This window comes from Rhinatrema bivittatum, chromosome 9 (genome assembly GCF_901001135.1).
Source record: "Rhinatrema bivittatum chromosome 9, aRhiBiv1.1, whole genome shotgun sequence".
NCBI lineage: Eukaryota > Metazoa > Chordata > Amphibia > Gymnophiona > Rhinatrematidae > Rhinatrema > Rhinatrema bivittatum.
The window spans coordinates 227,811,388-227,833,802 of NC_042623.1; the positions used below are offsets into that span (position 1 = coordinate 227,811,388).

Here is a 22,415-nt window from a genome sequence, read left to right on the forward strand (position 1 = left end):
GTCCACCAAGGAATCCATAAGCTTCTCCAGGTCCTCACCAAACAGCAACTTACCTTTGAAGGGCAGCGAGCCCAACCGTGCCTTGGAGGACGGGTCAGCCAGCCAATTGCGTAGCCAAAGGAGTCACCTAGCTGACACCGCCGAGGCCATTGCTTTTGCCTGGACGCAGAGGAGGTCGAAGAGCGCATCAGCCCCATAGGAGATGACGGCTTCTAAAAGCTCCGCTTGCTCTGCCTCTGCCGACGGAAGATCCTGGGCCCTGAGTAGCTGTTGGGTCCATCTAAGACCTGCCCACAACATGAGACTACTGCAGGACCTCGAAAGGACCACTCGAAAGGACCACTCGAAAATGTATTTCATGTGCGCTTCAAGCTTGCGGTCCTGCCCGTCCTTCAGGGCTGTCGATCCCTCCACCGGGATGGTAGTGTGTTTGGTGACCACAGAAACGTAGGAATCCACAGAGGGATTTCTCAAGATTTCCAAACCGTCCTCCGGGAGGGGGGTATAGCTTGTCCATAGCCCGCCCCACCCGAAGTCCTGCTTCAGGAGCCTCCCATTCCCGCAGGAGCAATAGCTTGTGCATGGGATGAAATGGAAAAGTGCTTGCCGGAGCCCTGAGTCCTGCCAGGACCGGGTCCATATTTTTAGGTAAGGAGTCCGTGAGGGTATCCGCAGAGGGCCCCTCCAACCCCAATTCCTGGAGGACAAAGGGGATGAGGGGCTCCAACTCCTCCCTTTGGAACATACGGAGGGTCCTGGGGTCATCCCCTTCCAGGGGAGGGAGGATAGCCGTGGAATCGGAAAGGGGGTCGGGGTCCGGGAGGACCGGGTCCACCGGGGGATTAAGGGGGGGGGGGGCACACCCGGGACCACCCACACCCGAAGGGACCCCTGGGGTTCCGCAGCCAAGCAACAAGTCAATGGCGCGGAGCGAGGAATTGTTGCCCGGGGGGGGGGGGCAGGGGGGTTTCCCCCTCCTCCTGCATGCTAGCTAGGTAGGATTTATGGATAAGCAAAACAAATTCCGGAGAAAAACGGGTCCTGGAACTCCCGGGGGGGGGGGTCAGGGACCACGTCCTGGGGGGCCTCGGGGATTAAATTGGGGGGTAGCTCCAAAAAATTTGGCTCCCCAGCCCCAGGCAGCTCCGAAACAGGAGCTGCCGAAAAATCCAAGATGGCTGCCGTTCCCGGGCTTTGCCGACCCGGGAACGGCCTAGCCATGCGTTGGGGATTCGATCCCCGGGCTAAATTTGCCTGCCCTGCCGAGGAGGGGCCTTCCCCACCCGGCAGGCAGGCAGAGCAAAATCCCTCCCGTGAAAAACACGAAGAGGGCAGCCCACAAGCAAGGCAGGCTGCCGGCTGCGGCATTGCAGAAGCCGCACTGAGAGAAAAAAAAAGTCTAAAAATAAAAATGATTGGCAGCCCGCCGGCAGGAGTGAAGCAGGGGAGGAACCTGCTGACTTCTGCCTGTCTGGCTGCCGGTTCGAGCCCCCTGAACACCAAAAAATAAAATTATAAAAAATAATTTACAAGTGCTGGTAAAGTTTACAATTTAACTTTTAAAACACATTTTTTTTTTTTTACCCTGAGCACAGCCCTGGGCTCTAAGGCCCCTCGGCAGCCAGAGGAGGGGGAGACGAGAATTGGACCACCAGTCTCGGTCCCCACACCGGGAAGCACAGACGGACTCAGGCTATGCATCGCACAAGGGGCTAAGCCCCCTTGAGTCCGGCAAGAGCTAGGAGATGACACCATCTCCTGTACAAGAAAAAGAATCCTAACGGATCTACTTTATTATTTCTAGGAAAAGAAAAAAGAAAACAGCTAAGAATTAAGTACTTGCTTGATCCAAAAAAGATAAGGATAGCTGGCTAAGAAGCCGAATCAGGAGACCGAAGGGTGAGCTGATCCACCTGCTGGGAGACAGACAAATACTGAAGGGTTACAGGATGGGCTCTGTCCACATATGGGGCACCTTTTCAGTATTAGTCTGTCTCCACCTGCTGGAAAGGAGGCTCAACCCAAGGTCTGGACTGATCCGGGTACAAGCATTTTACAAAGAGAATGGGGAATAGGAAAATAAATAAAGCCGGCAGCAGAACATCAACGCACAGCACGTAATTAAAATATGTGCATATTTAGTTATTTTACTATCTCACCGCTAGTTTTAGATAAAATATACAGTACTAAAAGATTATACTTGTAAGGTAAATCTTTCCACGTATAAATAGACAAGATTCATGAGATTCATCAAATATTCTTTATATTTGAAACTATGTAACCGGAACTTTACTGGTATTCTGATAGAAAGTATTACCCAATACAATTTTTACACTACTATACGTGCCTGTGTGTAAACCGTTGTGATGGTATATAACTTAATGACGGTATAGAAAAGATTTAAATAAATAAATAAATAAACTTATTTGCTTACTTTAAGATAGCCAGATATATTCAATGGCATGGCCACACCACTGAATCTACAGGCTAAGTTTACCTAATAAGTTTATCAGGCTAACTAGCTGAGCTGCACAACAGCTGATTATGGACTTTTCAGTTTTTATACTGAATAAAGAGACTTGTCCTTCAAGTAAATTTTCATCTGAACATCCTACGCACCCAGTGGAGCTAGTGAAGGCATGCACTGTGGCAGATTTTGGACTTGCTTGGGACAGATATGAAGGGCAGTGGTGGGAGAGGGGTTAACATGGCAGGGGAGCTGGTGTTAGTTTGGGCAGACTGGAGGGCAAATTAGTCTTCTACATATTTACTAATAACTTATCTGCCTGGTGCAAAGGTGGAGGCCCTCACGCATCACCTAGATAGGATTATAGACAGTGCTGGGAAGGAGCCGGCTGTCATGGTACATATAGGCACCAACAACATAAGGAAAATGTGGAGAGAAGTTCTGGAAGCCAAATTTAGGATTTTAGGTAGCAAGCTGAAATCCAGAACCTCCAGGGTGGCATTCTCTGAAATGCTCCCTGTTCCACGTGCAGGTCCCCGGAGGCAGGCAGACCTCCGGAGTCTCAATGTGTGGATGAGACGATGGTGCAGGGAAGAGGGATTCAGTTTTGTAAGGAATTGAGGAAACCTTTTGGGGAAGGGGGAGACTTTTCCGAAAGGATGGGCTCCACCTTAACCAGAGTGGAACTAGGCTGCTGGCACTAATTTTTAAAAAGGAGATAGAGCAGCTTTTGAACTAGAACAAGGGGGAAAGCCAACAGTCACTCAGCAGTGCATGGTTCGGAGGAATGTATCTTTGAAAGATACTAATGAAACAGGAGAGTTAGGGCATTCCAACAGAGAGGCTCCAATAAAAAGCAAACATAGTCCATATGCCAATATGTAAATAATCACCTGAGCTAAAGATTTCCAAATTATCCCTTGCAAATGAAAAGCAGGTTGTTAATACAAACAAAAAACACACTTTGAAATGTCGGTATGCCAATGCCAGAAGTCTAAGAAGTAAGATGGGAGAGTTAGAGCGTATAGCAGTAAATGATGAGATTGACATAATTGGCATCACAGAGACCTGGTGGAAGGAGGATAACCAATGGGACAGTACTATATCAGGATACAAATTATATCGCAATGATAGGGAGGATCAACTTGGTGGGGGTGTGGCACTTTATGTCCAGGAGGGTATACAGTCCAACAGGATAAAGATCATACAAGAGACTAATTGCTCAGTAGAATCTATATGGGTAGAAATCCCATGTGTGTTGGGTAAGAGTATAGTGAGAGGAGTATACTACTGTTGTTGCAACTGTCACTTCCCGACGGCTTCACTCCGCCTACCTTTCCTTTTCTGTGACTCCTCCTGCTCTTCACAGACGCCTGGCTGCCGTGGCATCTGCCTGCCGTCCTCTTCGGCTTCCCCGGACCGGCTTGGGCGCTGCCTCCCGCCATGCTCTTCAGGTATGTTAGGGCGCGCGCGCCACACTGCCCTCATTCTTATTTCCTCATTGGCGCGTACCTTAGGGGCGTCCCCCTGTGATGACGTCACGCTGCCCGGATATTTAAGCCTACAGTTTATTGCTAGCCCTTGAGTTAACAAGGGTGTTTTTACGGATGGGATTCGCTCTCCGTACCCAGCTACTCTGCCTTCCAACTTCCATTGGACTCTTTCTGCTAACAGGGTACCCGCTCCTCGGGGGCCTCTTTGCTTCTTTCAAGTCGCTATCGGGTAACCGGTACTCGCTCCTCGAGGGCCCATGTTCCCTGACCCACTGCCTGCATCTATCTCCTCTTCTACTTGGAAGAATTCGCTACAGCACCATCAGTGAGTACTACTATCATCCACTCCTCAGAGTTGTCTCCCTGGAACCAGGTACTCGCTCCTCGAGGGCCTGCCCCCGTTCCAGCGCCAGTGCCATCTCCTACGTGGAACCACTGTGTGAGTACTTTGTCAACAAGTCTCTCTACCTCCAGGGATCTGGTACTCGCTCCTCGAGAGCCAGCTCTCCCTATCTCGGGGCTTCTCCATATTTGGAACTCTGTGAATGTTCTATTGTACTCTCTTTCTCAGTTCTCTCCACTACAGAATTGCTACTGGAGAAACCACTGTTCCAGCACCCTGGTGAATACTAGCCCAGTCGGGCTACATCTTCTACTCACTACTGCCACCTCTGTTGGCTTCTCAAACTGTCTAAATAAAGAACTATCTGTGTTTGTGTGTCCAGAACCGAGCCTGACCTGTGGCACCTCACGGGACTTCCCCCCATGGGCGTGATCAGCTGCCACAGTGTCCAAGGGTCCACCCAAACCTCACTAACTATAACAACCGTCCACCTGGACAAATGGTCAGACAGATGATGAAATGCTAAGAGAAATCAGGGAAGCTAACCAATTTGGCAGTGCAGTAATAATGGGAGATTTCAATTACCCCAATATTGACTGGGTAAATGTAACATCAAGAAATGCTAGAGACAAAGTTCCTAGGTGGAACTGCTTCATGGAGCAATTGGCTCAGGAACCAATGAGAGAGGGAGCTATTTTAGATGTAATTCTTAGTGGAACACAGGATTTGGTGAGAGAGGTAATGGTGGTGGGGCCACTTGGCAGTAGTGATCATAACATGATCAAATTTGAAATAATGACTGAAAGGGGGGACAATAAGTAAATCTACAACTCTCACTAAATTTTCAAAAGGGAAACTTTCATAAAATGAGGAAAATAGTTAGAAAACAACTGAAAGGTGCAGCTGCAAAGGTTAAAAGTGTTCAACAGGCATGGACATTATATTTTTAAACAATCTTAGACATGCAATCCAGATGTATTCCACGCATTAAGAAAGGTGGAAGGAAGGCAAAACAATTAACAGCATGGTTAAAAAGTGAGATGAAAGAGGCTATTTAATCTAAAAAAAATCCTTCAAAAATTGGAAGACTGATCCATCTGAAGAAAATAGGAAAAAGCATAAGATTTGTCAAGTTAAGTATAAAATATTAATAAGACAGGCGAAGAGAGAATTTGAAATGGCCATAGAGGCAAAAACTCATAATAAAAACGTTGTTAAATAGATCCGAAGCAAGAAACCTGTGAGGGAGTCGGTTGGACCGTTAGATGACCAAGGGGTTAAAGGAGCTCATAGGGAAGATAAGGCCATTACAGAAAGACTAAATGAATTCTTTGCTTCTGTGTTTACTAATGAGGATGTTGGGGAAATACCAGTTCCGGAGATGGTTTTCAAGGGTGATGAATCAAATGAACTGAACCAAATCGCTGTGAACCGGGAAGATGTAGTAGGCCAGACTGACAAATTAAAGAGTAGCAAATCACCTGGACTGGATGGTATGCATGCCAGGGTTCTGAAGGAACTCCAAAATGAAATTTCAGATCTATTAGTTAAAATTTGTAAACTATCATTAAAATCATTCATTGTATTTGAAGACTAGAGGGTGGCCAATATAACCCCAATATTTAAAAAGGGTTCAAGGGGAGATCCGAGAAACTATAGACCAGTGAGCCTGACTTCAGTGCTGGGAAAAATAGTGGAAACTATTCTAAAAATCAAAATCACAGAGCATATAGAAAGACATGGTTTAATGGAACACAGTCAACATAGATTTACCCAAGGGAAGTCTTGCCTCAAAAATCTTCATTTTTTTGAGGAGATTAATAAACATGTGAATAAAGATGAACTGGTAGATATAGTGTATTTGGATTTTCAGAAGGCGTTTGACAAAGTCCCTCATGAAAGGCTTCTAAGAAAAAGTAAAAAGTCATGGGACAGGAAGCGATGTCCTTTTGTGGATTACAAACTGGTTAAAAGACAGGATACAAAGAGTAGGATTAAATGCTCAATTTTCTCAATGGAAAAGGGTAAACAGTGGAGTGCCTCAGGGATCTGTATTTGGACCAGTGCTTTTCAATATATTTATAAATGATCTGGAAAGGAATACGACGAGTGAGGTTATCAAATTTGCAGATGTTACAAAATTATTCAGGGTAGTTAAATCACAAGCTGATTGTGATAAATTGCAGGAGGACCTTGCGAGACTGGAAGAGTGGGTATTCAAATGGCAGATGAAATTTAATGTGGACAAGTGCAAGGTGTTGTATATAGGGAAAAATAACCAATGTAGTAATTACATGATGTTGGGTTCCATATTAGGAGTTGCCACCCAGGAAAAAGATCTAGGCATTATAGCGGATAATACATTGAAATCATCGGCTCAGTGTGCTGCGGCAGTCAAAAAAGCAAACAGAATGTAAGGAATTATTAGGAAGAGAATGGTGAATAAAACGGAAAATGCCATTTTGCCTCTGTATCACTCCATTGTGAGATCGCACCTGGAGTATTGTGTACAATTCTGGTCACCGCATCTCAAAAAAGATATAGTTGCACTAGAGAAGATACAGAGAAGGGCGACCAAAATGATAAAGGGGATGGAACAGCTCCCCACTATGAGGAAAAGCTAAAGAGGTTAGGACTGTTCAGCTTGGAGAAAGAGACAGCTAAGGGGGGATATGATAGAGGTCTTTAAAAACATGAGAGGTCTAGGACGGGTAGATGTGAATCAATTATTTACTCTTTCAGATAATAAAAGGACTAGGGGGCACTCCATGAAGTCAGCAAGTAGCACATTTAAAACTAATTGGAGAAAATTATTTTTGTTATTTCATTTTATTTTCACAATGAAAATCACAGAAAAATCCAAAAATTTAAAATGTCTTTTTAGCGCATGCTAAATCCTTATAGCATGCTAAAATCATTTAGTTTCTAGTAAATTGGCATAGCATACACTTAAACAAAATAAAACAAAAATAAAAACAAATTGTCACCAAAAGAAAACATTTTTCCATGCACATCCCTAGCAATGAAGGCAGGACAGCAAGTCTAAAATAATTCTCTAAATATATATTTAAGAAAGTAGTCTAGGGTTGCAAAGGGAGGAAGTAAAGACAAACCAGATGTTCCTGGCTAAGCCCTGGGTCCTCTCCAGATATGCATAACAAAGAAAAAATAATCTCCAGACACTTTGGTACAACGAATACAGCTTTGTAGTCAAATATCAAAATTCAGCCTAGCCAGTTCCAAGAGACTGGAGGAAAGCACATTTGGCACTAGGCTTGCCAGGTGGCTCCATGCCTTACAAACAGGTAAATCCAGCTCTAGATGTACTCTATTGCATGCTGGGATTTGTGCCCCAGTTTTTTGGTTTTTTTAAGCATGCACTAGAAGAAAGCCAAGACTGCATTAGCCTGGTGCTTATGACATAGATCCAGCTGGCAAGCTAACTTGGTGCTTAAATGTTGGCTGCATGTTTGATTACAAGGTATTGTTAGCTTCATTGGAGTGCCTGGAAATTCTATTGAGAGGTAGAATATTGCCAGTATACCAGTCATACTCCATTATTGCAAAGAAACTATTACAGGATCTTAAATGCACATGAACTACAGCATTTTATTTTAAATATTTAGTGTATGAAAGACTTATAAAGCACACCTTTCAAAAGTGCAACAATCTGTCTCAGTCTTTTACGAGCACATTGATTTATGGAATAGCAGGAATGAAACATCTCCAATATTGCACATTCCATTCTTGCGTTACAGAGTAGCTATCTCAAGGTACAGGAAAGGAGAGGCCAAGGTTACTTGAATGGAAATTCCTTTCTACATAGCCTCAGGGAACAAGCCCCACCTAGACCGATCTTGTCACAATGGCCAAGAACTTCGGTTCTTCACGGTCAGATTTGTTTCACCTAAACAAAGTGTTAAGCTGAAGCACACTACTGATTGCAAAACCAAGTACACAGCTTTGTTAAAAAAAATATTGGCATAAATATTTATATATGCCTAGCAGCCAGTTCACTGTAATCATCTGCACAGAGAGACTGTCAAGTGGGACACACACTTCAACTAAAGCCAAAACCCTTTTGCTGAAAGCATGACAAAAAATAAAAAACAGCAAACCAGCAGCAACCAGATGTGTGCCAATCCATGCAATGAAGTGCACACCCAGACCCGTTTGCTTACCAATCCAGGTGTCAGCAGGGCATGCGCTACGGGGGAAATGGTAGGGATATGCAGGTTTATTTTTTTGTTGTTTTGGAGAAGAGACAGCTGAGGGGGGATAGGATAGAGGTCTTTAAGATCATGAGAGGTCTTGAACGAATAGATGTGACTTGGTTATTTACACTTTCGAATAATAGAAGGACTAGGGGGCATTCCATGAAGTTAGCAAGTAGCACATTTAGGACTAATCAGAGAAAATTCTTTTTCACTCAACGCACAATAAAGCTCTGGAATTTGTTGCCAGAGGATATGGTTAGTGCAGTTAGTGTAGCTGGGTTCAAAAAAGGTTTGGATAAGTTCTTGGAGGAGAAGTCCATTAATGGCTATTAATCAATTTTACTTAGGGAATAGCCACTGCTATTAATTGCATCAGTAGCATGGGATCTTCTTAGTGTTTGGGTATTTGCCAGGTTCTTGTGGCCTGGTTTGGCCTCTGTTGGAAACAGGATGCTGGGCTTGATGGACTCTTGGTCTGACTCAGCATGACAATTTCTTATGTTCTTATGTTCATTTTTGTTTCTTTTTTTTTTCAGTGTGCATGTTATTTTTCAACAACAAACACAACAAATTTGCTGACACCTCTTCCTCCTCCCTCTCACTGACCGAATGCACCAACATAGTAAAAAACTAACAAAAATACCCCATCACTGAGCTTGGCAAAACATTCCCCACCCCTCATTGGATCCTCTCAGACTCCCATCACCCTTTACTTCCCCTATCTGAGGGGGGTCCAAATGAGGTAAGAGGGATCCCCAGTCCCCCACTATAAATTGCAGCTACAATACTTCAGGTAACAATTGTATACTCTTTTTTAACCCCTGTGTAACGCTTCAATTTTTGCAAAGAGGATACAAGAGCAAACTCTTTCTTAAAGTCTTTTTCCCTGCAGCACCTGCCAACGACTCATTCAGCACTGGAGAGGGGTCGTGGAATATTAAAAAGTGCAGAAGATAACAGAGCCATTTCCTGGGAAATTCTGAATTCCAATGGCTTCAAGTATTCGATGCAACTAAGCAAAGCAAGCAGCCCACATATACAGTTCTCCCTGCAAGGATCACTTACTTTGAGCTCGGGCCTGAGGATTGCTTTGTTGATGATGGAGTTCTCGTCACTCACAATGAGCTGATCTGGATGGTCAGAAAATGAATTATTCAGAGCACGTAAGAAGATCCAGGTCACCTTCTTTCTAGAACACTGATGAAATTCATCCTAAAAGTATGAAACGAAGAGGAAGAAATAGTAAATTAAAAACGTAGTTCTGGGAAATGTGGAACATCACAAATCAGAACAGAAGCATGCTTAATACAAGAAACCTTTATATAGGGAAGGAAAAGCTCTTTTGTAGTGCACAGATTTATTGTGCATTCTAGCAAGCTAGTTCGAGAGTACAATGTACAAATCTCATCTTTGTGTACCTGTCATCACTGTTGCGGTCTCCACCGCTTTCCCCCTTGTTGCTGTACTCAGGGCTCACCTCCGATGCCGGGAACGCCACTCCCACGGCTCTGCTGGGCCTTTGGGGCGTCCGCCATTGCTGGATCATCTCGCTGCTGCCGGACGCGCATTATGGACGCACGGTCACCGGAAGTCTGGCCCCGCCTGGACTAACTACGCCATGCCCCAAGCCAGATTTAACCGGTGTTCATCTGCCTTCTCATTGCCTTGCAACGAGGGTCGTTACTGTTAGTAGTTCTTAGTTGCGCTTCTGCTGTTCTGCTTCCCGGTTGACCTCAGCTTGTTCCTGACTCCGCTTCTGCCTGCCGCCTGCCTTTGACCTCCGCTTGTTCCCGACTCCGCTTTTGCCTGCCGCCTGCCACTGACCTCAGCGTGTTCCTGACTCCGCCTCTGCCTGCAGCCCGCCATTGACTTCAGCTTGTGCCCGACTCCGCTCCTGCTTGCCGCCAGCCTCCGACCTTTGCCTGCACCTGAGACTGCTTCGACTGACTGCCAGCCTGACTTGGGTTTGTCTCCTTTCTACTCACTGCTCGGTCTGGCTCTTTTGCACGCTACTGACTCCGGTCCTGCCTTCAGCAGGTCACAGCCTACGATACGCTACAGACTCTTCCTGTTACCTGTCTGCTCCACTCCGCGGCATACTACAGACCCCGGGCCTGCTCTCTACTGCTTGTACAGCAGGCTACAGACTCTATCACTGCCCCGCTCTCGCCGGGCCTTCCTGTTCCCTGCTGCTGGACTCTGTGGATTACTCTTGCCCAGGCCTCTTCTATAGAGACTGTTACTGTGCTCCTAAGTCCCAAGGTTCTAGGACCCTACGGGCTCCTCCTGGGGGGTTCCTGGTTCCCGGGTGAAGATCTGTGCCTGTGGCTCCGCCTCCCGAGCTACTCTATCCAGGGTAGTTCGGTTCAAGGGTTCACACCTGGACTGCAGCTTCCCAGACTGCAACAATCACTCCAAATTTTCACTTGTAAAACTGCCCCCCCAAAACCTAGGCCACCACCAAAACCTCACCCCGTTACCAGTTGCCCCCTCTTACAGTGCTATAAATAGTTTACGTGCGATACACTTAACGTGTGTTGCACTAAAAAGGTAAAATAGCACGTGGAGTATTCTATCTAAATTTATAGCAAACTGATGAATCTAGGCCCGAGTCAGCCCTATTTTTTTCTTTCTTGATTATGCATTAAGAAGTGCACCTTTTTTTTTTTTAACCAGGGACTTGAGGATCTTTTCTATACAAGTTAAGGCAGTGATAGCAAGTGCTCATTGAGTTACTTCCGTCTCTGCAGATCAGTCACACACATGCCACTGTGGTTGATGTATTGGTTTCCTCAACTTTAAGGCAAGCCAGTGGCCTGTCAGGAGAGTTTTCAATTAATGTTTCTCATCAAATAAACTCAAGCATGAAAAGTGGTTTGCCTTCAGTCACCTTGAAATATATTTACAAGTGGTGGGGGGGGAGAGAGAGGATGGGAAAGGGTTAGATGAAGACTTTATTTATTGATCGGTGGAAGAACTGAGCCAGCAGGAGAGCCAGGTTTAATTCCCACCTTATTTATCGCTGTCAAACTATCCATAACTGGGGCAAAGACTGAATGTACTTTTTACCTACAGGCTTTTACATCAATCCTCAAAGAAAAAAAAGTACATGTGCACTTTCACTTTGAAAATTACTTCGGGTACACAGCATACACAGTCACCCCCACTTGCTTTGGGTGTGGATAGAATTTTGCTTTAATGGTGCACTCAGAGATCTGAAAATGCAACGTAGCTGCTTGGTTTTCCTACTCCTGATGTAAATATGCCCCCTGTAATGTCTCTTCTCAATGCAGTGAAAAGTACATATCTTGTTTGACAACACTCAAACTGTTCGCCTGGGCAATTTTCAGATGGCTAAATTACATGAGAAAAACGCTTTTTACCCGTGTCAATCGCCTGAAAACTGGCCTTATAGTGAGACACAACCACAGAATGCTCAGCTTGGATCTCAAGGGCACGGCCTTGAGACTACTTGGTTTATACCTGAGCTATACACACTGGCATACCTCTCTAAACATTATATATATCTATCTATATCTATATATACATATATATAATATTGTGACCAAGAATAGTTAGGCATTAATATATACCTACTGTTGCTATAAGAAGTACAACATCTGCTTCCTCCAAAGAGCAAGGGACACAGTTAGCCCGGACGTTCCAGTCTGGTTTCCAGTAAAACAGAAGCAAAAGAAACCCAAAGGAAAAAATGTATCCAAGAATGCACAGGGCTCGTCGACAGTTCTCTGTTCTGTAGCCAAATATCTCCTGTAGAAAATGCAGATTTGATTAGAAACAAATTACTTTGGGAGGAGGGGTAATCTAGTAATGAGGAGGCTGAACTGTGAACTCCGAGTTCCAAGGAGTCCTGGGATGCGGTTTCAGGACTCAGCTCTACTGTTGACTCTTTGTGTGACCTTGACTTTAACTCTCTGAGATACCAGGACCCAGATAAAAACAAGGAGGCCAATATTCAGAAGCCATTATCCGTCTAAATGGCATAGCGGTGATATTTGAAACTGTAATTCGGGGATGAGCCGGGGGCAGACGGGAGGCATTTCGGGGTAGGCCAGTTTGCCACATAATTTAATCAATGCAGATATCACTGTGGTCGTGCTGTAGGGCTGTCCTAAAGTTAGCTGGATATCTGGCTAACTTTAAGATAGCTGGGTATATTTAATGGCTTGGCCACTGAATATCCCCGTTAAGTTAGATATATAGATATATCCGGCTAACTTAAATAGCCACTCCGGGGCTGAATATTAGTCCCGAGGTGTTTGGCTTAATTTGACTTCTGTGTTCAACAATTTTAAAAAATAAATAAATACATTTTATAAATCTATGAAACTCAGATACTAAAATCTGGTGATACAATGAGACTATGAAACATCAGTATCTCAAGCATGATACCAGTAACATTAATCCACATACAGGATTAGCAAGAGAATTCATATTATCAGGATAATTCATGACTTGTCCTGTGCACACGGAGGAAGAGATATTTTCCTGATAATTAAAAAAATATAATAACCAGTAAAAATAAAAACTAACATCACTTGTAAATTGAATTAAAAAATACACCACTAAAAGCCAACAGAATAAGTTTTGTAAAATAAATAGAGACCAAACAAGAATAAAATCAACCTGTATAAATCATCAAACTAAATGGGTTCTTATATTATGTAGGCAAAGTCCACAGGGAGCAGTCTGTTTTAGAAGAAAGCCACCAGGGATATCAGAATTAGACCGGCAGATGTAAGGGTGGATGAAATGGGTGGAGGCTAGTTATTAAAGATCATAGAAGATTACACAGTAAGGAAATACCAGGTACTCTTCCTAAGCAATCTAGACTTAGCACATCGGGGTCATTATCCTGGTACAATATGTGGGATGCCACGTCCTCAAAAGCGACCCCTCACTCAGTCTCAGTTTCCTCGGATTCCTCAGTTATAAATTTGTCTGGTAACATGTTATTGGCACATCAGATGGCCATGTTATTTCAGATGGCCATGTTATTTCAGATGGCCATGTCTTTCGTTTGAACCCGCTATTGCCTTGGATTTTTTTTTTCAGTTGAAAGGATCTTGTATAAGTTCATAAAGTTGTTACATCTGAAATTATTTTTTGCTGACAATATAAGTGGCTTGGATGATATATCACGTCATGCTTCAGCTGGAAGGATCCTGTTATTCATACTTTTTATGAACTTGTTAATAAAAAAATGTAGTGGGGTCTTCTGGGTGGCCTCCCTACTCTCCCAACCCCTCCCCAGTTCAGCAGATACTAACCTTTCCCTCCCCCCCTAACCCTAATCCTCCCACTCATCCGATAGCTTCAGATATCGCATCCTTGTGCCAGGATCGCAGTGCTCGCGGGTACTTGTAGCACCATTTTGATGTCTCTCAATGTTGCTCTGACAGAAATGCAGCTGTAAAACAACTTGGTGCCAACCAGCCCTGAGACCAGCGCAATTTTTTAACCGAAGCCAGCAAAGCAGGAACAATTAGGGATCACTCCTGCCCCTTCACCTGTGTCGAACAGTGTTTAGAAAGGATATGTATATTTCTCAGAGTATAAGAGTAATAGTTTACAATGTCCCTGTCACAGAGTAGGCTGCAGAAGTGCTTGCCAAAAATAAGAGTGGGCAGGATTAAAAATGCAGAAAACCCCCAACTATAGTTCAGTCTCTCTTAAGAACATAAGATATGCTATACTGGGTCAGACCAAGGGGCCATCAAGCCCAGTATCCTGTGTCCAATAGTGGCCAATCCAAGTCACAAGTACCTGGCAAGTACCCAAACATTATATGACTAGATCCAAAGCTACTGATCCTTATTGATTAATAGCAGTTTATGAACTTCTGCTCTAGGAACTTATCCAAACCTTTTTTAAACCCAGCTACACTAACTGCCATAACCACATCCTCTGGCAATAAATTCCAGAGCTTAATTATGAGTTGAGTGAAAAAAATTTTTCTCCAATTTTTATTAAATGAACTACTTGCTAATTCATGGAGTGCCCCCTAGTCCTTGTATTATCCGAAAGAGAAAATAAATGATTCATATTTACCCGTTCAAATCCTTTCATGATTTTGTAGATCTCTATCATATTCCCCCCTCAGCTGTCTCTTCTCCAAGATCAACAGCCCTAACACCTCTTTAGCCTTTCCTGATAGGGGAGCTGTTCCATGACCTTTACCATTTTGGTTGCCCTTCTCTGTACCTTCTTCAGTGCAACTATATCTTTTTTGAGATGTGGCGACCAGAATTCCAGATGTAATAAAAGAGAGTATGCCAAGTCACAACTCTGGAAGGGGCTGAATAATAATTTTAATTCTGTGTAAGATGGTAAGCAACACCTCAGCTCATTTCTGAACAAAAATAATCATTTGTAATGCTGCAGAACAGGGAAACATGAAAATGCAATCTGTTGTTGGTATGCAGCAATTGCATTTCTGACTCACTCTAATGCAATAAACAGGGGCGTCACTAGGCGTTGGTATACAGGTCTCTTGCCCAATTCTGTTTGACAGTGCCTTAAATCAAAATGGCTGACTAGATAATTCTATCATCATTCTTTCATGTTAGCATAAACTAGCAGCTGCATTTGTTTAGCAGCCTGCAATAAATAGTAGGGGTATGCATGGGAAAAACTTTAGTTTTGTTCTCTGCTTACTATTTTATTTGCTATTTTTCATTTTGTTTTATTCAATTTATGTATTTTAGCAATCACTAAGCAATTTAACATTTGCTAAAAACATTTAGCTGGCACTAAAATTCAAAAAAATGAAATCAAACAAACATTTTAGATTGGAAAATACCCAAAATAACAAATGTCATTGGTGTTTTCAATTTCGTTTTAAACTGCTCAACATCCCTAATACAGGTGGATAATGCTATGTACTGATCTTGGCTTGTGCAATACTGTGTATCTTATAATAGATCTGTATGCACAAATTAATGGGTTGAGTGAAGATCTGGGTGGGAACTATTTTTAGTAGATTGTATCAAGGGGATTATGTTTACTGTACATTTTGTATAATTATTATCCACTTTGAGGTTTTAGAAATTAGAAGTGGAGGAGTAGCTTAGTGTTTAGAGCAACAGGCTGCAAACAGGGAAGCTAGGGTTCAAATCCTGATACTCCTTGTGACCTTGGGCAAGTCACTTCACACTCCATTGCCTTTAGGGGGTCACCTAAGTGGTAGAGTTTAAAAAGGTGTGTGCGGGCGTACATGTACATGCTAACCGGCGTGCACATATGTACACCCGATTTTATAACTTGTGCGCGCAAGTTATAAAATCGGGGGTCAGCACGCGCAAGGGGGTGCACAATTGTGCACGTTGCGTGCACCGAGCCCGCGCCACTTCCCCTGTTCCCTACCCCCAACCCTTTCCCCCCTACCTTTTTCTTTTTTTCACTGTTGTTTCAAAACTTACTTCAGCCCTGGGGCTGAAGTAACTTGCGCGCGCCGACCAACTGCCGGTGCGCGATCCCAAGCACAGCGGCAAATGGCCGCTGTGCCTGAAGCCTCTGGCCTCACCCCCTTCCTGCCCCTTTTGTAAAGCCCCAGGACTTACACGCGTCCCGGGGCTTTAGGCCCGACGTGCGTAACCCTTTGAAAATCCGGCCCTTAGACTGTAAGCCATCTGGAGACAGGGAAATACCTATAGGACCCGAATGTAATGTGCTTCAAAGTGTCACTAAAGGTGGAATATAAATACAAATTAAATAAATAAATAATGAACAGAAGTCATGGCAGAAATGCAGGCACTAATGTAGCCATTCCTTGTGTCAAACAGATTGATGTAGAAGGCTGGTGATGGCAGGAAACAGTCCAGAAAGGCCCCAGCAACCTAGCAGGTCAGATGTTCAGCCAACAGGCATGCTAGTATTGGCCACTATTTAGATTATTATACAACTTTGTGGTTAGACAGGGGAAGAAAGGGGTGCTGGAAGTGAAATATCCAAGAGAGATGTGAGTACAAAGAAGTAAGCTGACAAAAACCATCTGGGATAAGGATCAGTATCCTATAAGTAATCACGCTTAATGGCTGGCAGCTGGGATATATTATTGTGGGGTGGTCACATTACATATATATTACACAGTTATGTAGGATGAAAGAAGATCAGAAGTCAAAGAGGTCAATCTGCAATATATCTCAATGCCGGACGCTACCAAAAACAGCTAGAGAAGCAACAATTTAATGCCTTCCTAGGGCTCATTGTAATTAAAAACAATTTTGGGAAGAACCAGTTTGTCAACTGTCAAAACACAGTGAGGAATCAGTCCAACAGACAGTCAAAGATAGTTTGAGTGAGGTTTTCAATTAGAAGACTTCTTCGCTTCCACAAACCTGAAATTTAATTTACAGAGCCAATGAAACAGTAACATAAAAACATAAGAGCTTAAGAACATAAGAAAATGCCATACTGGGTCAGACCAAGGGTCCATCAAGCCCAGTATCCTGTTTCCAACAGTGGCCAATCCAGGCCATAAGAACCTGGCAAGTACCCAAAAAAAGTCTATTCCATGTTACCATTGCTAATGGCAGTAGCTATTCTTTAAGTGAACTTAATAGCAAGAATTGGACTTCTCCTCCAAGAACTTATCCAATCCTTTTTTAAACACAGCTATACTAACTGCACTAACCACATCCTCTGACAACAAATTCCAGAGTTTAATTGTGCGTTGAGTAAAAAAGAACTTTCTCCGATTAGTTTTAAATGTGCCCCATGCTAACTTCATGGAGTGCCCCCTAGTCTTTCTATTATCCAAAAGAGTAAATAACCGATTCACATCTACCCGTTCTAGACCTCTCATGATTTTAAACACCTCTATCATATCCTCCCTCAGCTGTCTCTTCTCCAAGCTGAAAAGTCCTAACCTCTTTAGTCTTTCCTCATAGGGGAGCTGTTCCATTCCCCTTATTTTGGTAGCCCTTCTCTGTACCTTCTCCATCGCAATTATATCTTTTTTGAGATGCGGCGACCAGAATTGTACACAGTATTCAAGGTGCGGTCTCATCATGGAGCGATACAGAGGCATTATGATATTTTCCGTTTTATTCACTATTTCCCTTTCTAATAATTCCCAACATTCTGTTTGCTTTTTTGACTGCCGCAGCACACTGAACCGAAAATTTCAATGTGTTATCCACTATGATGCCTAGATCTCTTTCTTGGGTTGTAGTACCTAATATGGAACCCAACATTGTGTAATTATAGCATGGGTTATTTTTCCCTATATGCATCACCTTGCACTTGTCCACATTAAATTTCATCTGCCATTTAGATGCCCAATTTTCCAACCTCATAAGGTCTTCCTGCAATTTATCACAATCTGCTTGAGATTTAACTACTCTGAACAATTTTGTATCATCTGCAAATTTGATTACCTCACTCATCGTATTTCTTTCCAGATCATTTATAAATATATTGAAAAGTAAGGGTCCCAATACAGATCACTGAGGCACTCCACTGTCCACTCCCACTGAGAAAATTGTCCATTTAATCCTACTCTCTGTTTCCTGTCTTTTAGTCAGTTTGCAATCCATGAAAGGACATCGCCACCTATCGCATGACTTTTTTTTTTTGCAATCCATGAAAGGACATCGCCACCTATCTCATGAGGAACGTTGTAAAACGCCTTGTGAAAATCCAAGTATACTATATCTACCGGTTCACCTTTATCCACATGTTTATTAATCCTTCAAAAAAGTGAAGCAGATTTGTGAGGCAAGACTTGCCTTGGGTAAGGCCATGCTGACTTTGTTCCATTAAACCATGTCTTTCTATATGTTCTGTGATTTTGATGTGTAGAACACTTTCCACTATTTTTCCTGGCACTGAAGTCAGGCTAACCGGTCTGTAGTTTCCCGGATCGCCCCTGGAGCCATTTTTAAATATCGGGGTTACATTTGCTATCCTCCAGTCTTCAGGTACAATGGATGATTTTAATGATAGGTTACAAATTTTTACTAATAGGTCTGAAATTTCATTTTTTAGTTCCTTCAGAACTCTGGGGTGTATACCATCTGGTCCAGGTGATTTACTACTCTTCAGTTTGTCAATCAAGTCCACCACATCTTCTTAGTTCACCGTGATTTGATTCAGTCCATCTGAAGTCAAACATAGGGCACTAGCACTGACTGGAATGGCAACCTAATCTTTCATCTTATTCTATTCACTCAAAAACATTTAGGGGTAATTTTCAGAAGTATTTCCATGTACCTGTAAAAGATGGTTTAAGAAGATATATTTTTAAAGCAAAGGTTCACTGATATTAACTGTTTCTCAAACATTGTTGTATGCTGGATATTAAAAGGTTTTGCCTTTAAAGAGTATGCTCACAAAAAGCAGGCGCAATTTGAAAGGTACTTTTGAGGGAGGCAATAAAAAAAGGCATAACTACCTGTGAAGGTTTGCTTTGATTACTGTTGAAAAGCCCATGAGTTGAAATTACCTGTGGGTTTGCCAGGCCACATGCAGAGTACTTATCTACCCCAAAAGGTATAAGGTTGGTAGCTGGGCCCCAGTGTAGGTAGTCATTTCTTAAGAGGGCAAAGGAGACCACAGCAAAGTATTTGGTTTGTGCACGGCCAATGACTGTGCTTAGCCTGGTCAGGCTGAACTCGTAAATTAAGTTTCACCATGGCTTATTGTGAGATCATCATGAAACAAAGTATAGATGATTACAAAGCTTAGTGGTAAAGCATGGGTGGAGAGGAGGGTAGACGGGCCAAAGTGCTGAATGAAATACGGGAACCTGAATTCTCAACCAGCCAGGACTGGCAACAGAAACTGATGTGGATAAGAATCAATATCCTACAAGCAAGTGAGCTTACACAGCTGGCAGCTGCATAGGTCTTTACAGGGTAGACAGGAATAACTGGGCAGACTGAAAAGCAAGTGCTATATTTTAAAAATGTTTATGTACTGTCATCTACTGTTACTAAAGCTATGGAAGTAATGAACAAGTTTCATTATAATGCATGGGAGGTTGGCTGAAAACATCACACTGCAGAAAAACAAGGTGGCGATCCCACCCTGAGAAAAGTGTGTGTGTGTCTTCCTGAACACCCAAAGGAAAAAGAAACCTCGGTTCTTGTTACAATGGGTTGAGGCAGCTAGTACTCTGAACTTTCTATAGCTTTCAGGGATCATTGAATATCTTTCTCAGAAAAACAAAAAAAATTATCTTGCAGAACTGGAGGATCCGCTTGCTCATTTCTAAGAATAAAAAGCACAGGGTGGCTCTTGGAAGCAGACAGGGAGGAAGATATTAAGGCTGTTTTAGCTAAAGTTGTTAAACTGATACATGCTTGATTCTTTGTATATTTATACTGAAAATAACCACACTTGATTCCATACCCCCGTTTCCTATCCTTCTTCCCCCCCCCCCCCCCCCCAAAAAAAAACCCCAAAACAAAACAGTGGAGTACTCATAAACCCCTGAAAGAAAAAAGCTGCTAAATGTTCATTTATTTTTCTTGTGTGCCACTCTGAATTCTTTCAGTTCTGTTTTATTGCTGGCATCGCACTGCAGAGCAGTCCTTAGGCCAGTGTGAAAGGTGCAACTGCGGTCACACAGCACACACATAGAGCTCTGCAGTGAGGACTGGCATCCGATAAAGGATGGCCATCCACAGGAAACGGTGGGACAGGAGAAGGATCCGGGGGCATGTAGCACTGCCAAGAAGAGGATGCACCTCCAACCAGAGTATGGGGATTGTGAAAGAGTCTGGTAAAGACAGCATTAATCATCAAAACCATGCTACCTGAAAGCAACCCCTGGCATGGATTTTTATCAGAGATAGTAAACACATTGTTCCTTTTTCATTGTGGAGTGGGCAATGCTTGCTGGTAGCTATGACCCCCCAGTAATCTACATGCTAAGAATTAACTTAATCCAAGACAAGTGTTACATTTTTGGCTTTAATGAGATACTAAATAATGGGTGGAGGAGAGCACATACTAGAGTCTCATTTGCATAAGATGTCCTTCATTTCTGTGCATGCATACAAGTTAAGACCTTTTTGCATAGCTTGCTAATTTTAGCAAGTGCTAATCATCCTAAAGTGCATGTTAAGCCTTGTTATATTAGCCTCATTAATGGGAGAAATTCCTTAGTATATAGTTCCCTATACCTGCATAGAATCACATATACTGATACACATAGGGGCAGATTTTCAGAGCTCAGCGGCGCGCGCAAGTCCTGGGGCTTTCCTGGGGGGGGTCGTGTCGGGGGGCATGTCATGGCCGGCGCGTCATCAGGGGGAGTTCCAGGGGCAGAGCCGTAAGCGTGGTTCTGGCCCAGGGGCATTCCGGGGGCGTGGCCGCAGCCTCCGGACCAGCCCCCGGACCGGAACATGGCGAGCCGGCAGCCGGCCGGCACGTGCAAGTTATGCCTGCCTCAACTTTCACAAGTTACGGGCAGTTATGCCTGCCCGTAACTTGTGAAATAAAGGTAGGGTGGGAAATTAGTTAGGGCTGGGGGGTGGGTTAGATAGGGGAAGAGAGGGGAAGGTGGGGGGGCTGGAGGGAACGGAGGATGGCTGCGCGGCTCAGCGCACCCAAGCTGATTTTGCGCAGCCTCGCATGCGTCGACCCTGTATTTTATAACATGCGCGCGGTAGCGCGCGCATGTTATAAAATCGGGAGTAGATTTGTTTGCGCCGGGTTGCGTGAATAAATCTACTCCCGCGCGCACCTTTTAAAATCTACCCCATACTAAATAAAGTTACATTCATAGGTTGGTCTGCTCTATTTCGAGATGTCAGAAGGAAGATATATTGAATAATAAGTTTACATAAAAATACCAACCAGAGAAATTTCTACATAACTGATCATGAACAGAAATACAAAATAAAAAAAAAAAAGTAATATGATCCTGTTCAATACTTTTCTAGGTTTGCAAGAAAGTGGTGAAAAACTTTAGTGTCTCCTCAGTTAAGTCACTATGAAGCACAGGACTTCACGTAATAAAGATTTTTTTTCATAGGCACAATATTTATTTATTTATTTATTTATTTATTTTTTATTTTTATATACCGGAGTTCCTGTATCAGATACAAATCACTTCGGTTTACATTTAACAGAGAGACTCTATAGGCTTTACATGGGTGCCCTAGGCCTTACATAGAACATGAAACAATGAGATAATACATTAAGCATATAATAAGATAAAATAAAATAAGTAGAACGCATATAATCAATAAATGCATATCTTAAGTCCTTTCTGAATAAAGCCCAGGATGCTACAAATTAATGGTATATCATTATCCATTCTTCCTGTGGTCACTGCAGCCGTCCTGAAGGCTTTTCAGAGTTATGGACACATGGTGAGGCAGATTGTTCAAGATTAAAAAAAAAAAAAAAAAAAAATCCAGGATCACTTTTAGGACACAGTAGTGATGTGTCATGGATTGGCCTTAATTAACTTTGTATGTGGCAAAGCCACACAATCGTTTGGGATGAGAATGTCTGGCCAGAATTTTTATTCAAGCACAATACTATCACTGCCACATTAACTGGGCTGCACTGGAAAGAATGAGCCAAGATTCAGTGCATGAAACACCCAAAGTCACAGCACTGCAATTATTGAAAAGCCTCCTTATGCTTTGCGGAATGATTCAGTTATGAAAAAATGTGGAGGCCATGCTGGGCTTACCATGCCAACACATTCTCTAACAGTTCTAGGTAAATATTCTTTACTTAGCCGGCAGTAGTTATCCTTGCAAGTTACGTATTCTGTGCCTGCATGGGTTATACATTGATAGTTTGCAACACTGAGTTTGCTAAATACTGATTCTTATATGCCCGATGATGTTTAAATAAAACATTGTTTTGTTTTGTTTTGGTTTTTTTTAATTAACTGGGCTATTGAAAGC

The 22,415-nt window shown here is 43.1% G+C and overlaps 1 protein-coding gene across 1 annotated transcript in view; it reads right to left on the reverse strand.

The window, feature by feature from the left end:
• The window catches only part of LOC115099257 (probable cation-transporting ATPase 13A4), a 257,489-nt gene that overhangs the window by 218,827 nt on the left and 16,247 nt on the right, over positions 1-22,415 (reverse strand). Inside the window, exons 2-3 of the mRNA XM_029616766.1 lie at positions 12,118-12,291; positions 9,586-9,732 (exon numbers count right to left, since the gene is read on the reverse strand). Coding sequence (XP_029472626.1) covers positions 9,586-9,732; positions 12,118-12,291 — 321 coding nt within the window. The remainder of the gene's footprint in view (positions 1-9,585; positions 9,733-12,117; positions 12,292-22,415) is intronic.